Source organism: Rousettus aegyptiacus, unplaced genomic scaffold (genome assembly GCF_014176215.1).
Source record: "Rousettus aegyptiacus isolate mRouAeg1 unplaced genomic scaffold, mRouAeg1.p scaffold_m13_p_14, whole genome shotgun sequence".
Lineage (NCBI taxonomy): Eukaryota > Metazoa > Chordata > Mammalia > Chiroptera > Pteropodidae > Rousettus > Rousettus aegyptiacus.
This window is the reverse complement of record NW_023416289.1, coordinates 49,683,394-49,698,401: the sequence shown is the minus strand read 5'-3', so window position 1 is coordinate 49,698,401 and position 15,008 is coordinate 49,683,394. Positions and strand designations below refer to the sequence as shown.

At 52.4% G+C, this 15,008-nt stretch overlaps 1 protein-coding gene across 3 annotated transcripts in view; it reads right to left on the bottom strand.

The window, feature by feature from the left end:
- IL16 (interleukin 16) overlaps positions 1 to 15,008 on the bottom strand; it is a 70,298-nt gene that overhangs the window by 23,342 nt on the left and 31,948 nt on the right. For 2 of the 3 annotated variants that reach the window (XM_036231867.1, XM_036231866.1), the window contains 4 exons: positions 11,208 to 11,316; positions 6,096 to 6,238; positions 4,434 to 4,544; positions 2,218 to 2,332 (listed from right to left, as the gene is read on the bottom strand). In XM_036231867.1, the coding sequence (XP_036087760.1) occupies positions 2,218 to 2,332; positions 4,434 to 4,544; positions 6,096 to 6,238; positions 11,208 to 11,316 (478 nt within the window). Of the gene's footprint in view, positions 1 to 2,217; positions 2,333 to 4,433; positions 4,545 to 6,095; positions 6,239 to 11,207; positions 11,317 to 15,008 lie in introns of those variants that run through there. The other variant, XM_016135336.2, reaches the window with a different exon arrangement.

Genomic DNA, 15,008 nt, shown 5'->3' with positions numbered 1-15,008 from the left:
CTGACAAGGGATTAATATCTAAACTGCATAAGGAGCTCATACAACTTAATACCAAAAAGACAAAAAATCCAATTAAAAATAGGCAAGGGACCATTTGGAGAATAGTTCTCCAAAGAAGACATACGCATGGCCAACGGACGTATGAAAAGATGCTCGATGTCACTATAATCATCAGAGAAATGCAAATTAAAACCACCATGAGATGTCACCTCACGCCTGACAGAATGGCCATCATCAGTAACTCAACTAACCGCAAGTGTGACATGGAAGAAAGGGACCCCTCGTGCACTGTTGGCGGGACTGCAAATGGTGCAGCCACTATGGAAAAGTCTGGAGGTTCCTCAAAGTATCAGCACTAGTGCTGCTTTGTAACCCAGCAATCTCACTTCTGGATATTCGTCCAAAGAAACCCAAAACACTAATTTGAAAAGATATATGCACCCCTGTGTTCACTGCAGCATTATTTACAACACCTAGAGGCAACCTAAGGGTCCACTGATAAATGAATGAAAAGGTGATATGTACATACCGTGGAATATTACTAAGCCATAAAGAAGAACAAAATCTTGCCACCTGTGACAACATGGATGGACCTAGAGGGTACTGTGCTGAGTGAAACAGGTCTAAGAAACACAAATTCCATGATTTCATTTATATAGGAAATCAAAATAAGTAAACAAATAAATGAACACACCAGAAACAAACTCATAGAGAACACACTGACGGTCGCCAGATGGGAGGGGAACTGGGGGAATGGGTGAGAAAGGGCGGGACTAAGCACGCGCTGCCACGCGTCGCGGGTGTGAGGGCCAGCGCGGAACCCTGGGCGGTCCCGGCAGGCGCTGCACAGCCCGGTCCCCGTGCTGTGGCTTCTCCTCCTCACCCATCATGGCCTCTTACTCCGCGTGGTTCCCTGTCGCGCTCTGGTCTCCTAGCGCCAGAAACCTCTGCAGTTTCTCTGACCTCCTCTTCACCTGCCCCCTGCAGGGAGGCTGTCACTTGTCCCATCAGCATCTCCTCCCTCCTAGTCTCTCTCCTCAGGACGGGCCCTCTGGAGCTGGAGCCCAGCTGTGACCACAGCCTCAGAAGTGCGTTTACTGTTTCTGGTCCCCTGCCTGCCCACTTCAGCCTACACTAAGCTTCCCAAATCTAAACACCCTGGTCACGGCAGGTCCCTTCCATGTTAAACCACCGTCAAAGGCTCCCACTGCCCACACGATAAAACCCAAGTGCACGATCCTGCGTAATGTCAGCGTCACCGCGCTTTCTCTATAAAGGGTGCAGGAGTAAACATTATGGGCCACGTGGGCGCCGTGCTGTGTCATGACTACTCTACGTGGCCCTTGCAGCCTCAAGCCGTGCACAGACAAGAAGTCAACAGATGAGTAGAACTGTGACCCAGCAGAGCTTTCTTCTGGAGACATTGAGGTTCAAATTTCATTTGATTTTCATGTGTCACAAAAGAAAAAATTCTTTTGACTTTTCAACCATTGGAAACAAACTACTCTCTGCCCGTGAGCTGTGACAACAGGCAGATGTGGGCGGCCATCTGCCAACCCTGACCTCAACAGCAGGCTACCAAAGCTGGTCAGGCTCTTGGGCGGCTTCCAGGACCCGCTTGGCAGGACAGTGCAGCACCGGTGACGTCACCTCTCCGGGCCTGCCATGTGTGACCCGGTGCCGGGCCCCTGGGGCCCCTCTGCTCCACAATGGCCAGACCCTGAATCCTGCCCCTTCGGTGCAGCCCAGGGAGCTGCTCCAGCCAAGCCTACTGCCCGATGGCCCACACGGCTTCAGGGTGGAGCCGGCGTGGGGGGACACACTGGCCCCAGGACAAGATGACAGGAAGGGCACTCAGGAGGCACCTCGGCTTCCAGGCCCCTTCGTCTCAGGTGTGCAGGGCTCTGTGCCCTGCAGACGTGAGACGGGGTGGCCGGCAGCTGTCACACAGGGCAGGAGGTGCCTGGCTCTCGGGGGAGTCCACCAGCTCCGAGATCACGGGCCTGCTAGCCTGTCTGCAGGTTCGGGAGAACGGAAGAGGCCGGGGACTGAGAAGGAACCCGGAAAGGGGCAGGCACAGTGAAGACGCATGGGGCCTCGGCGGCTGTCGCCATGCTACGAGACTCTGTGTGCACACGTGGCTGGCAGGGCGGCCTGCAGGAGCAGGGCAGGTTTGCAGGTGCGGTGGGGGGGGGGGGGGGGGGCTGCGAAACGTACCTTCTTGCAGCCGGCCATCAGCTGCCGCCGCTCCCTCCGCAAAGATGGTTTTGACATAAATCCCGATGGGACCGTAAATGCTGTCCTTTCCCCCAACGATGCTGAAGCCCAGGCCCTGTGGAGGGGAGAGGAAAGGTAGGTGGAGGGGGCCCCTGGCATGGGGGTCTCCGGTGGCACTTCCCGGGGACCAAAACATAGGGCTCAGGGAGGAGCAGGGTGCTTGGGCTCACAGGCCTCGGGACTTAATAAAGGAAGGGGGAGCTGCCACCCTCTGGCGGGACCAGCTGCATGGCGTCTGGAGCTTCTGCACAAGGGACTCTGGATGGAGACTCTGCCCTTCTAAGCAACAGTCCTGGGCAGGTCACTTCCTGTCTCTGAACCTAACTTTACCTTTCAACTCAGGGGGTTGGTTGGAACAGTGAGTAGCATGCCTCACAATGACCCCTGAAGCATCAGTGACAGATGGGGCGAGCAGCAGCGTGCCGCGGAAGACACGTCCCTCTACCCGAGGCCGTGCGCAGCCCTGTCCCGCACCCTACGGGCTCCCTGCTCGAGGACACTGCACAGTCCTGCTCCAGCCTGCCCTTGGCCAGATCGTGTGCTGACCCCCAGTGTGGCACTGGCAGCGGCCGTGGGAGGGAGGACTGCCCCAGAGCAGTGTGGCCGGGACGCAGCGGAGAGGCCTGCGGGAGCTGGGGCGCAGCGGCTCTCCTCTGTGGGTGACCTGGGAGCCCCCCAATTCACAACAAGGCTCAGCCTGGCTCTCAACCAAGTCCTTTCTACACTGAGCTCCCTGAAGGCAGGAAACACATTGCGTGTGTCAGCGTCTGGCCCGGCAGGTGCTTGGGAGAGGCATGCTGGGGAGGATAGAGGACGCCAGCTGGGGGGCGGGCCTTCACGTCCAACCTGCAGGTGTGCGAAGCAGTGGTGAGTGGCCTGGCTCCCAGAAAGATCCCCCAGAGTGGTGGCCGCCGCTGGGACAGGGCCAGTACTTTTAGGCAGTTTCTCTTAGGCCAGGGGTGGCTCAGAGCCCGTCACGTCACGTGCATCGCCCGTATGGCAGGGCCGGCAGACCTCTGCAACGTGCCACAGGAGACCAGCAGGCGCACACTGAGCAGCTGTGTGGGCCGCCGCTGCACTACGCTTCTGGTGAAGGCACTGTGTATCCCAGGATGGGAGAGACAAATGGTGCCCGGGAGTAGCACAGGGTAAGAAAAACGAGGTGGGAGTGGCTTCAGGGCTCCCTGAGGGGCCCGCAGCTTTGTCCTGGTTGAAAAAATTGCTCTGGACTCAAACTCTCACTGCCCTGCTGGGGTGGGATGCCTGGTGGTCAGAACAAGGCCCAGGGGTCTTGGGTTGTTGTCTCAGTTTGGCTGCCCACCAACCAAGTGACCTTGGGCAAGTCCTGCAACTTCCCAGGCTGCAGACTCCTCTGCAAGGGACCAGAGAAAGGGTTGTCATGAAGATGAAGCCATTGCCCTTGCAATGCCCTGAGCACAGTGCCTGAGCTCAGTGGCTGCTTTTTCTGCCATCTGACTTGTGGATTCCTGTGGCTCTGCATTGCCTCCCTTCCCCCTGGACTGAGCCTCAGCCTCACTCCTACTGGCCTCCCCACCCACGACCAGGCCTTGGGTGCAAAGGCAGTGTCGGGTGGACGGCGGGAGGCACGCCTTGCTTCTGAACCCGTCACCCTGCTCTGTACTCCAGGCCCTGGGTAGCCAGCCCAGTCTGCCCAGTGACACATGTGCCCACAAAGCACACTGGTGGAGTGTGCATGTGGTACACACCAACACGACTGAACCATTTTGTTCCTTCTCTGCACAAGTCTTAGTACCCCTTTCCACTCTGCTCGTCTTTGACCACAGCCGACAATTCAAAAGTCAACGAGTTTTAAAACATTTCTACCCAAGGTCAAGGAGTAAAACGAGCACTGCAATTTACTGACCAGAAAGTGAGGGCGTCAGGCGAAAAATCAGCACGGGAGACAGTCCCATGACCACAGGGACGATAATCTCAGCACTTCTCACTCCTGTCTTCTCCTTCACATCTCTGCTGAGCTCCCGAGAGGGGAGGGCCGAGAGACAGTGGTGGGCCCCCCGCCCCACAGAGGCCACGCTGAGGGGGCCATCACCGTCCCATCCCCCTGCTTCCTCTGATACGACGGGGCCTCAGGACCCAGCGTCGCTCCATGGGCCTGCGCGGTGGTCCTCGCTTACCTTGGACTGGCCCTTCATCAGCACGATGCTGGAGATGACGGACGCCTGGAGGCTCCCCGAGGGCAGCATGAGCTGAGCCGTGCTCAGTGACCGTGTGGGTCTGGCCGTGCCCTGTAACGAGGAACCAGGGCAGGGAGCAGGCGGGTCAGTGGGACATCAGGGCACGGCTCGCTGGGGGGTGGGGGCATCCGAGCAGAGGACCCACGCCCGGAACTGGTTAGTGGTGCATGGGTGGGAATCTGGTGGCCCAGGAGCAAGCCTTGTGGAGGCCCATCACCCTGCAGAGCAGAGTCTCAGGCACGGGTCAGAAAGCCACCGGCCAAGAAAGCCTCCACGTAACCGAAGACACAGTAACTGACCCCTCTTGGGCCAAGTATGGGGTGGTGGGCGACGGGCAGGAACCTGAAGGTCTGATGACGCAGAGCCTAAGGTCAGGGAGGCAGACAGGGTAATTCCGTGCGCAGGGGAGGCAGGCTGCCAAGTGCACAGTCTGTGTGCACGGGAAGCTGCCTCATGAGGGACAGGGTAGCACGAAGGTCAGAGCTTAGGCCTGGCGTCCCGCTGACTGGCTTGTTGTCCTGGCTCTGCCACCAATCAAATGGTGACCTTGGGACGGGGCATAACCCCTCCATGTCTCAGCGTCTATAACATCATCCGTCACTTGGGAATCCACCTTTTTCTAACAGTGGAACACCAGGGCTTCCCATTTGCGATCAAAACACATGAAAACTCAAGGAAAGGAAAAGGGAAGAGAGAGGTAAGAGTTTTCGAGCATCTACCGCATGCTTTCCAGGGAGAGGCACCACCGCCCGACTGTGGGGAGCTCAGGGGCTGAGAAGGCGCCACGCTGACGGGAGGATGGCCCTGATGAGACAGGCCGGGTGAGTGAGAGAAGACGGGCACGGGGGACGTGCGGTCCACGCAGCTGGGGCAAGCAGGGGCAGGGGGATTCCACAAAGAGACTGGGGTTGGGGAGGGCAAGGCACAGCGGCCAGAGGGCGCTGTGTGGCCCTAAGTGGTAGCAGGAGGCATCTGGCGGCTCTGTGCGCTGGGTGGAGCTGAGGGGGAAACAGGAGGCCACGTGCAGGCCGGCTGGAGCGACACGCGGGGGACAACGTGCTTCTCAGCCGCTTGGCACCCCATCTGCAAGCCCACGCCCCAGTGCAAAGGACACAGGCGGGGAGCCACCCAAGGCTTGGTCCAAACTCTGACCCGTTGGGTTTAAAGATACACGTGTTCAGACAGCCTTGCCTTGACCTCCCTGCAAGGTGGGCTGATGCTACAGTTCCTTTCTAAGCTTGTTTTAAGAATCAGAGGCAACAGGCTTAAAGCAAGTCACATGTCACAGGGGTTAAAACCCCAGGGGCTGGAGTCCTGGGGATCTACTGTTAAATGCGTGTGCTGTCTCCGACTGGCCACGTCACCATCCAGCTTCCGGGACTTGTCAAAGCCCCAGGCCTGTCACCTCAGGGTGACCGTGCAGGTGACATGAAGGGCCCACATGCAGTCTTAGCTCAGGTCTGCGTATGGCAGCACAGAAGTGGTGGCAGTTCCAACCCCTGGACACACGAGGGCGCTGTGCGGGCGGCCGTTCCTGACATGGTCCCCTCGTCCATGAGCGCAGCCCCAGCCCCTCTGCCTGGGCCCTGGGTCCGTCCTCACCACGGTCTTTCCAGCGGGACAGTCCAGCTGCTGAGAGAGAGACTTCCGGTCGCTGCAGAGCGTGCGCGGCGCCCCGTCCTGGCAGGCGGCGGGCCTCCTGGCCACGGGGAAGTCCAGCTCTGCGCTGCAGGAGGAGCTGACACCTGGGCCGGGGGAAGGGGGAGACCGTGGTGCTCTCTGCGTGGACGAGGCCACGCACGCAGGGTGCTGAGGGCTCGCTCCACCCCTCAGCTCACTCCGACAGGCGCCTCCCGCTGCCCGCGGCGCCTCAGAAACACGACGCCCTGCAATGCCACTCGATGCCACGCCCGCCGACAGGTCAAGACATCTTCAGTGCCCACAGAGGACGGGAAGGCAGAAGCACAAGGGGCGCCCGGGACGGGAGGACCCAGGAGTGTGCGGGAACCTGGGCCCTGCCGCCCCCTCTCCTGGGAACCCCTGACTTTCTTCCCTCCAACCAGCAGTCAGGGCAGCAGCCCCACTGGAAACGCACTGCGTGGTTCAAAGGTTCCGCAGTCATAGCAGAAGCCGAATCGAGCAGGTGAGGTTGGCCACATGTCCTGCTGGGCACACCCTGACCCTGGATCTCAATGCATCAACGACACGTGGCGAGGACGAGCTATCCGCACCCTGAGCTTTGCGCAGTCTGCGGGCAGGAACGGCTGTTCACCCCCTGCCCACCTCTGTGGGGGCCGCCACCGCCCCCTGCACTGCAGGGCCCAGCTCCAGGGGCCCGGAGAAGACAGGGGCTCCCCGGAGCCCCTCAGCACTAATGAGCGGAAAAGGCTTGCGTGGCCAGTCGGCCACAGAATGCTGTGACACCGGTGGTAGTTCCGGGGCAGGCGGGCTGGAACAGGGCCTTCGTTCCCAGGGTGGGAGAAACCAAGGCTTGTCTGTTGGCCGCAGAAAGGAAGCTGCTGGCCGGGGTGGGCTGAGAAGTGAGAACGGGGTCACTGAGGGAAGCGGGCCCTAAGCGGGGAGGGGGAGGGGACGAACGCGGGGGAGGAGTGCGTGGCCTCTCTGACCCGTCTGCACCTGCTCCTACGCTTTCTGAAAATTACTCATGGATGCGCTCCAACCACAAGGAAATACATCAAAATTATTCTCTCATGCAAGCGGAAGTGGAAACCAGTTAAACACGTAGCCCTCAGTGAGTTCACTGAAAATGTGGTTATAAAATCCAATGCATAAGCCAAAGCAACGTTTGAAAGGGAAACTACGTACTGTGATGATTGTATAATGAGTTTGTGATTTAAGGTTAAGTTGAATTATGAAATGGAAAAATAAGTGGGAACTGGGACTAGAAATGAATAACACCATCTTTCATTAGGGGGACAATTCGGAAACAGTCTCAAATGTTAACTGATTAAACCTGATTGGCAATCTTAAAGGAAATCAGAACTGGAGATAAAAACTGAAAAAACCTTCAAAATCTCCACAAAAATTCCAGAAGTAAACCCCTGTTTATATGGGCAAATAATTTTCTACAAAAAAGCCAAAAAAACATACAGTGGGGAAAGGAAAGTCTCTTCAATAAATGGTGCTGGGAAAACCGGAAAGCCACCTGCAAAAGAATGAAACTGGACTGGTGTCTGTCACCACACACCAAAATCAACTCAGAATGGATTAAGGACCTGAACATAAGACCTGACACAATAAAGGGACTAAACTCATGGACCTTGGACTTAAAGAGGATTTTATGAATTTGACCTCAAAGGCAAAGGTAGTAAAAGCAAAAATAAATGAATGAGACTACATCAAATTTAAAAGTTTCTACACAGCAAAAGAAACCATCAACAAAGTAAAGAGACAACCATTCGAATGGGAAAATACATTGGCAAGCAACACCTCCGTTAAGGGCCTGATATCCAAAATATACCAAAAAAAACTCATATAACTCAGTAACAACAACAAAAAAATCCAACTAAAAAATGCGCAGAGGATCTGAACAAACTTCTACCAAGAAGATATACAAAGGGCCAACAAACATGAAACATCGCTAGCTCTTAGGGAAAGGCAAACCAAAACTACAATGAGATACCGTCTCACACCTGTTACAAGAGCTGTCACCAACAGGACAAATAACAAGTGCTGGAGAGGATGCGGAGAAAAAGGGACCTTCATACACTGCTGGTGGGACTGCAAACCGGTACAGCCGCTATGGAAAGCAGTATGGAGAGTCCTCACGAAACTAAGAATTGATCTATCATATGATCTAGCAATCCCTCTACTAGGTATTTACCTCAAAGACTTGAAAATATATATCTGAAAAGATATTTGCACACCAATGCTCATAGCAGCATTATTCATGGGGAACAGGACATGGAAGCAACTGAAGCGTCCTACAGTAGATGACTGAATAAAGAAGCTGTGGTACATATATAAAATGGAATATTACTTAGCCATAGGAAAAGATGAAATACTGCCATTTTCGACAACATGAATGGACCTTGAGATAATCATGTTAAGCAAAACTAGCCAGACAGAAAAAGTAGAAAACCATATGATATCACTTATATGTGGGATATAAACCTACAAGCAACAAATAAACAGGACAAATGAACAGAGACTCATGGACCAGATGGTGAGGAGGAGAGCCAGATGGGGTAAAAGGGATCAAATTTATGGTGACAAAGAAATCTAACTATGGGTGGTTAACACGCATGTAATATACATATGCCTTACTGTTGACTTGTACACCTGAAACTTACTGGATTTCGTTAACCAATGTCACCATTAAAAAAAAAATCTCTGCAAAAATTAAACACATGCATAGAGCAAGAGGCAGAAAACAAATGACAAGTGACCAAAAAAAGAGAAGGCATAGAAATAAAAAAAGTATTATTTATAATACCAATATCAATGGCTTGAGCTTCTTTCTGTCTTTAAAGAGACTGCCACATTTGTTTTCAAGATCTTAACTGCATATCATTTGCAAGAGATAAACAAAAAGAGTAAAACAAATGGATGGGCAGAAACCGATTATCAGTAAGTGATACTGGAATTGGCTACCTGCTCAGGAAAAAAAGCTGTCCAGATTCTTTCTTCATATCAAACACCAAAAATAAATTTCAGATCTAGTAAGTTAAGGAAAAAAGTCATTTAAAAACTAGAAGAAAATATAGCCAATTATTTAATAGTTCTCTGGATGTAAAAGAAACCTTAACATTAGAAAGGGGGGGGGGGACCAATAGATTGGATGAGTATATAAAAATGAGAACATCTTCATGCAAAAAAAATTAAAAGAAAAACAAACCGAGGCAAGTATGCTCAACAAATATGACAGGAAAACATTAATTTAACCAAGAGGCTTTTTATACACTGGTGGTAAAGCAGTGCTCATCCCAGCAGAGACACAGGCACTCTCACAGGATGGGAAAGCAGGACAGGCAGGTCGCCTCAGCGCCCGCGAGGGCGGCTGCTGCTGTCCACGCGTGACACAGGCGAGCAGGCCCGGCAGGGTTTTAACAAGCAGCCGAAGGCATCTCAGCGAGGGCTGTGAGGAGGTGGTATGAGGGGCCGGCCACATACGAAGGCAGAGACAGGGATCGGGACACCCCGGGGCTGGCAAGGGCCGGTGGCTTGCTGGCCACCAGGCCTGAAGGGCAGGGCAAGACAGGCGTTGCCAGAGCCCGTGGGCTGGGCAGCGGCTTCGCCAGAGCTGCAGAGGGACGCAGCCCTCCACCACCTGTTGATCCTACTGACTACACTCCACAGGGACTGGAGGCCCAGGGGGCCTGGGTGGTGCCGCCACCAGGAAGAGTCTGTGCCCAGGACGAGAGCAGGACTGGCTTCACGGCCATGTGACCTGTGACATCAGAGCCCCACACTCAGAAGGTTCAACACGCTGTTGTTGCCATTTTAATTTCTACATTTCTGAAGAGGGGTCTCACATTTTCATTTTACATCAATCCCCACAAATTGTGTAGCTGGTTCAGGGTGCAAAACAAAGCAGAAAAAAAAAGGGGGATAATGGCTCTGGGCAGGAAACTAGAAAAAAACCTACAAATATTTTTAGAAATTATAATCTACACAGGCCTGACTGAAGAAACAGGCATTCGTGTATATTGTTAGAATATGAGCTACTGGCAGCCGGCAGCACAGGTCACAATCTAAGGTATACTTACCGACTAAAACCCCACTTTTAGGGCAGGGGTTTTAGTGCTAAGGGAAAAAAAAAGCTTATGATAAAAAAAAAAAAAAACTACATTGGTGTGATCAGTTCATAAGGTATAAAAATGTCTAATCGCCATGTTGTACACCTGAAACTAATATAATGTATGTCGACTATAACTGGAAAATAAATTCTATAAGTACACAAAAGCAATTAGCGGTCAAAAAATAGAAAATTATTAATTTAATGCAACAGCTAGTCTAAGAGGCTCGCCCACGGTCACACACCGAATTCCTCCCGGAAGCAGGGTCTAAAACCAGGTGCCTTCACTCCCAAACATGAGCTCGCAGCCACACCCCCATCCAATACTTTGACATCTCCCCCAATAAAACCACCCCAAATGCAAACAACATTTCACGCGCAACCTCTGCAATGCTGAGGATCTTAGTGAAAAGCTGAGAATAACTTACCAAATAGGGCATTGGTTAACTAGATAATGTGCATTCATATAATGAAACATATCTACTAAAAATGGCGTCTGCAAAAGAACTGCCAACAACATTAGGTAAAGGCGTGTGCGTGCCACAGGCGTGTCCAGTCACAGGAGGAAACAGCTGCCCACGCTGACACAGACTGCCTCTGACACTGGATCTGAGGCGCTTCTAATTCCTGTATGCTCTCCTGCAGCCTCCTACCTGGACCAGCCGAGGATCCTGACACCTTCCAGCCTCAACCCCACCCTATGACAGGTGAGGTAACAGGCCGAGGAGAGACAGTGGCCTTGCTAAGATCAAGGATGTCACACGACACCGCAGGAGTAAAGCCCTGTCTTTGATCCTGTCTCAAGTCCTGCTGGGGGCGCGCAGAGGGCCAAGCGAAGCAGCGTTGGTTGTGCCCAGCTGGACCAGCAGAGACCGGCCCTCCCCCGTGTCCCACATTGCTGCCACCCCTGCAGTCAGCCACTCCCGAACCTGAAGACAATATGCTGAGTCACTTACTGGTTGAGTTGCTGCGTGTCCTTTGGTGACAGGCTTTGGGAAACAGGAAGGTACTACTTTGTGCTTCTAGTTTCCCAAACTTTTCTCGAGAGAAAGTTGTAGAAGCTTCCTGCAAAACAATTCCCATCATTTAGATTAGCTAGAATACAAAAACATGCTTAGAAAACTGAGATTTTGACACTGACCACTGAAGTACCTGTCGGAATGTCTGTTTTCTCCACAAAATTATAGGCTCCGTGACAGTTAGAAATACTGTCATCCATTAATTCGCAGACGTATTAACTCACTGAATAAAGAATATTAATGGAAGACACACTACATAAACACTGGACTAATGCAATGAACGGTGAGTGATTATGTCAGCTATTACACGTCAGGTTCTTTATGAGGCATTGTGGGTAGAATTGTGAACCAGACAGACAAGGACATTGATCTTGGAGAAATGGTGTTTTTGTGACGGAAGACCACCGGTAAAAACGCAGACACTTAAAACTGAGAGGGAGTCACAGGGGGTGCTGTGACTGGGGAGGCAGGACACCCCACCGAGTCTATCCCGTTACTCTGGCTGTCACTCACAGACACTCGTGAACGCCCATTATGGAAATAAGTTTCTGTATGCGCAACCATCCATGCCTTCTTGAGAGCACTCTGATTTTATTACACTGCTGATTTCTCGCCAAAGGCTTCATATAGGACTCTATGATCAATAGCAAGTCAAGCGTGGTCTCTGCCACAGCAATCGAGCTCCCCTGCTGCTGCTCTGCACCGAGGACCTGGAAGCGGCCCCCGCGCACGGAGCCTATCAACACTGCCTTACCGGGCAGCCTGGACTTGCGTCTATTGTCAGCAGTGAAACAGGAAACGTGTGACTTCCTTGGGCAATGTGAGACTGAGACCACTACCACTCTCTTCCCTGTCCTCACTCTGGGATGTCAGGGACAGAGGAACAGATAGAGGATGATAATGAAGATGATGCTGCTCATCATTTTACTTCTCTTCCCAGAACTGTTTTTCATATTGTTTTCCTGTTTCGTAACTTGATTAACCACAGTGACCTTGACTTGATGCTCGAGTTATACTGGTTTCATGCTCACGCACAGTCTTGAGTCTGTGTGTACACGTGGGGAGGGGCGGCTGTCAGGAGAGCTACGCAGAGAGACAGCTCTCGCAACATCTGTGTGTCTGAAACGACTTTATGCCATCATCGGCTGGCACAGGGTCTGTGTGTGTAGGTCCTTCCAGCTGGAAACTATAGTTAGCTCGATGCTCCCTGGACCCTGTGCTCCACAGCAGAGGCTCGTCAGGGGCCCTGCCCCCCTCCACCGACTTACATGCCCGCTGTACTCCCCTGGCCTTGCTGTGCCTGGTCAGTGTCCTGTGCCAAGGCCATGAGGACGTCCCGCACCTGGCACACCTCCCAGAGTGGAGGAAGGGAGCACTGCCACCCAGGAGCCCGCCCCCTCTGCCCAGTGCTGCGGGCATATGTCCCACTCATTTCCCAGGCTCTCCCCTCCCGTATGGCCAATGGCACGCTAATGAGCCCCTCCCCCAACCCGAGCTCACCCACACTATGTCATGCAGAAAGTCCTCATGGGTCCAGAGTGAGGATGGCCCCTGTTCTGACATGCCTTTCTCCCTGTTAGCGTATACACTATGTGCATTTTGATAGGAATTGCTAAGAGGTGGGAGGGAGAGTTAGTAAATGCACTCTGGAGCCATCTGGGGATAGAAGTCCACTTATAGCCTTTTTCTTTTTAAAATATTATTCAGTTCTGACCCAAGAGGATCCTGCAAGAAACCACATATCAGTTCCCTTTTACTTGAACATGACAGTGTTTCGAATGGGAAAACTTGTCTTCCTTGGCACTCATTCTCCTTTTCAGCAGCAGATGGCGCTGTATAAACCTGAACAATACCACCTCTACCAGACCAGCCCAGGAGGTGGCTGCAACAACAGGAATTTGGTAAGAGGCTTAGTTCAGCTGAATTCTTTAGACGCTACATTTCTAGAACTGAATTATTTCATATAATAATAACATTCAAAAGATATTCTGAACTACAGTGGTCTGAGGTCGCGTCCTGATTCTCATGTGAAGAGGCCCACGTCGTCAAGCTCGCCAGTGAGCCTGTGGAAGGGAAGAGTCAAAGCCGCTCTCAGGAGCTCTCGCAGGCCCTGTCCCTGAGCACAGGGGCCTCGTGAAGCGGCCCAGTGTCTCCCTGTGCAGAGTATCTTTGAAATGTGTTCCCCTCCTCCCCCAAATACCTAATAAGATCAATGTAAGTAAATATGTATACACAAATTATGGAATACTAAGCATCTTTAAAATAATATTCATAACGAGTTTCTGTGATATAGGCATACCTATATTATCACGGTAGTAAATATAAAGATATTAGAGTAAAGTCTGACTATAATCGTGCAAAATAGGCCAAGAAAAAGGACTGGAAATAAATACGCCAGGACAGTAACATTCATTCATTCAGCAAATGCTCATTAAGCTTGCGCACGGTACCGAGCACCGTTCCGAGGGTCGAGGACGAGGTCCTGCCCACATGAACCAGAAGAGCATGTTTGGTGAAGGGGTTGTGGGTACCTTTTTTTTTTTTTTACAACTTTCTGCATTTTCCACGTTTTTTTTACAAGGAGTATCTATTACTTACACAATGAGACCAGAAACAAAGGATTAGTTTTACATTTCAACGGTCACCCTAGTAGACCTAAAACAGTATGTTCCATTGTTAAATTTCCTTTACTCTCTGTAAAGCTCTGTCCAAAACATGATTTAGAAATTGTTTGGGAAGTAAAGCCAACTGATGACGAGGGAATCATCGAAAATAGAGGGGTTTGGGATTTTTTTTTGGGGGGGGGTTGTTTTTTGGTCTAGATTACCTGGAAACAATTAATGTCATGTTCAGACGAGGGAAGCTTTGGGTGTTTCAAGGCTGGCTGCGGAAGACCCTGTCCATACCCAGCCAGGTCAGCCCCCTGACTCCTCCGTTCTGCACGTGCAGCGGCTCAGCCTCTCCCTGTCATGGCACCAGGAGCAGCCGGCCGCCCCCCTGCACGTGGAGGTCACGGACAAGGCAGCGCAGAGGAGCCTCGCCCCTCGCGGCTCTCTGTCAAAGCTGTCTCAGAAACAATGACAGGGGTTGGTCCCTTCCCCCTGCCAGGTAGCAGTCTATGAATCAGCTGGAGGCCCCCATAACTTGCGTCTAACCAGGTGACTGTCAGTCCCTGGGCAGCTGTGTAAAACTGATGTGCTTCCCTTTGGCCTGGCTCACTGGACAGCTGCACGGGGAAGAATGGCACATGCTACCCCAAACCAAAGCTGGGACCTAAGTACCAATTTTCTATAGGTCATGTAAACAACAACAATGACAATGACAATGACAATGACAACTACATGGCCCCAAAAGCTCCCAAAACCAAGGCAACACACGCATTTTGTGGGCCTTTTCTTTCCTGAACACCAACCAGGACCCAGGACTCAGCCAACTCGGGATCATCTCAAGGCCTCGTTCAGCCTTTTTCGTCCATAAATCCCTAACCTTGGTGTTTCATCGGAAACGCACAGAGAGCCAGAGTGGACAGAGGATCGTGGGCCGAGCAGCATTAAATCTCTCGTGACCCTGGACCTGGCATGAATTGTCTGAGCTCAGGTCCTCGTTTGCAGGTGGACGGCTGACCTAGACGCTGTGCCAGCGCCGCCGGCGCCGCACCTCCCACCGGAACCACTGACCATGTTTAAGGAGATCAGGGGCCGCCATCCTCCAACACAAGCACGTGCCAGCAGACTACTC